We start from the raw sequence: 2,851 nt of genomic DNA, 5'->3' as shown, positions 1-2,851 counted from the left end.
CAATATGACTTTTGTAACGTCCAACACCTGTTTCAACATGTGATTTCACATCAAATATGAAAAATGAAATATTGTTATTTTATTGATCTTAAAACTAGGAAGATGTTAAGTAGAGTTTGTGATGTGTTCTACAAACATTATAGGTTGTATTAATTTACTTTCAGCAATCTATGTATGATGGTTATATTTTATAAATAATTTTTGTATATGAAAAGCTGGGCATAAGAGGCATCAGATGTGGTATGCAAGAGAGACGACTGCACTGGTATGGTCATGTGATGTGTATGGAGGAGGACAGCTGTGTAAAGAAGTGCCAATCTCTAACTGTGGAGGGAATCTGTGGTAGAGGCAAACCCAGGAAGACATGGGATGAGGTGGTGAAGTATAATCTTTGAACGTTGGGCATCACGGAGGCAATGACAGGAGACCAAGACCTTTGGTGATATGCTGTGCTTGGGAAGACCTAAGAAGCCAAGTAAAATTGTAGTCATGGTCGATGCTGGTGTCATGTAACTGGCACGTAAAAAGCACCTTTTGAGTGTTAGACCTCACGGAGGCAAAGTGGCACATTCCAGTGGCTCATGAAAGCACCTTTTGAGTGCTTGGCCTCATAGAGGCAATGATGAATGACCGAGATCTTTGGCATTTCATCATGTATGAGAAGAAGACCCATCAAGCCAAGTAAAATTGCAGTCATAACAGATACTGGTGTCACACTAATGGCACCCATGCCGGTGGCACATGTAAGTACCCATTACACTCTTGAAGTGGTTGGCATTAGGATGGGAATCCAACCCTGGTCAAACTGTCCAACCCATGCCAGCATGGACAACTGATGTTAAATGATGATGATGAACGTGTGTGTGGCACTGAATACCTTGCCCTGGCTTGTCTCTGGATCAGGCCATTAGAGTGGAGAGGGTGTGTCAAGTGTTGTGCAAGCCTTATTGGACCTAAAATTTTAGGTGACACAATTGCTGGCAAAGTGACTTTCCAATGCCTGATTGAGAAGAAGGGTGTTGTGGCAAGCATGGAAGTTGCAGGTGTGAACCCAGGTGATGCCGATCACAGGTGTGCAATAGCATTATGCACAGGTGTTGCTGGCTTTTTGCATGGGCAATGGTCAGTGTCGGTCTTCCTTGGTCATGAGTGGACAGCCATCATAAATATATGTATGTATGTATGTATGTAATTTGTTTATCAAACATTGCAGGTATGAAGCCAGTGATGTTTTCTGTTAAGGAAGCCATTGCTGGTCGGCCATATTGGTTTAGGACCGGAAGACATATTTGCTACTACAAAAACTGTTACATGCGCAGCCAAAACCGATCTTACTTCACTGCAAGTTTCCAGATCACATTCCGACACTCAGATGACATATGTTACCTGGCATACCATTTTCCATACACCTATTCCACCCTCAGGGTATGTTAATTGGATTTTCTATTCTGCATCATCTAAATCAGTGTTTCCAACCTGTTGACCCTTTGGTTCCTATTTTTACTTGGGTGGACCCTCATACTCATTTGATGTTTAAAAAATCCTATTTTTATAATCAAATATTTTTGTGAACTGTATAAAACTTATTTAACACATTCATGCCAAAATTTTTCTTTAGTTTTTAACCCATTTGTGCCGAAATTTTTCTAGTGAATGAAATTGCCTGAAAATTCACAGATATTATAATTTTGACTAGATAACAACTGAAAAAATTTCTATTGAAATCCGTTTGATACAGACTGCATATGTGTTATGTTTCATTCTTTGATACAGATCATACTCAAATCACAATTTGTATCAAGTATTTCTTTTATACCCTTATAAATTAAGGGTCAGTTGAAATAGACGATCGGCGTGAATGGGTTAACTATTTTGTATCTTGTAGAAATATAAGCAATTTATTATGGTGCACAAATTTTAACAACAAAATCTTCTCTGGATCCCAGTTGAGAACCAATAATCTAAATCTTTGAAGACATATTTTCAGTCATTTTGTTTTTTATTCACTGTTCCATCTCACTGGCTCAAAAGTATGCTAAAACCACAAAAGAAAAAAAAGTGTTGTTGGCCCACATTTTATTATTTGGGTTACATTGTACTCCTGTCAAAAACATTTTTTTAACATATATATTTTAGTAGCTAAGTTGCTTTATTGGTCATTAATTACCAAAGATATTTTAGGAGACACAAATATGGTTGTGGGAACAGGTATAGCTATAGGGTTAAGAAGTTTGTTGTTTAACCACGTGACTCTGGATTCTATCTCACTCTGTGGAACCTTGAGTGACTGTTTTCTACTTTAGCCCCAAGTTGACCAAAACCTTGTGAGTGGATTTGGTTGATGGAAACTGAGAGAAGCCCATCATTTATGTCTAAGAGTTGGTAAAAAAAGTCATTGGTCATGAATGTGAGGTAATGAGTGAAAGAGTATAATATCAAATACAAGTGACCAAAATCAGAATTTCTCTAAAGGGTCTCTAGAATAACATTACTCAACCGAGTGCACAGCCCAGAGATCAAGGAGTGTTATGTTTCCCTCGGGTGACTCGCAGAGATAACACAACGAGTTATACAATTTAATTATTACATCTATTGTTCAATTACATACAAAGAACGCACTCACCCAATGTTCGTTATGAATAAACAAAAGTCATGTCCGCCATATATATATCAATGACATTTTACTATGACAGTCCCACAAGACAACAACAATGAAACAATGAACTCAGACGAACCACATGACACACGGAACGTCAGACGAATTACATATCTAACAGTCCATATAACACCTCCCCACTGAAATTGATGCTACACAAGAAGTATCAACAGCAAAGTCTCTCTTGGGTTTTAC

At 38.1% G+C, this 2,851-nt stretch overlaps 1 protein-coding gene across 1 annotated transcript in view; it reads left to right on the top strand.

Moving 5' to 3' along the window:
- LOC106879756 (cytosolic carboxypeptidase 1) overlaps window positions 1–2,851 on the top strand; it is a 64,809-nt gene that overhangs the window by 43,086 nt on the left and 18,872 nt on the right. The window contains exons 16-17 of the mRNA XM_014929438.2: window positions 1,214–1,429; window positions 2,137–2,208. Coding sequence (XP_014784924.1) covers window positions 1,214–1,429; window positions 2,137–2,208 — 288 coding nt within the window. The remainder of the gene's footprint in view (window positions 1–1,213; window positions 1,430–2,136; window positions 2,209–2,851) is intronic.

Source organism: Octopus bimaculoides, chromosome 3 (genome assembly GCF_001194135.2).
Source record: "Octopus bimaculoides isolate UCB-OBI-ISO-001 chromosome 3, ASM119413v2, whole genome shotgun sequence".
In the NCBI taxonomy this organism is placed as follows: domain Eukaryota; kingdom Metazoa; phylum Mollusca; class Cephalopoda; order Octopoda; family Octopodidae; genus Octopus; species Octopus bimaculoides.
This window is presented reverse-complemented; position numbering and strand designations above follow the sequence as displayed.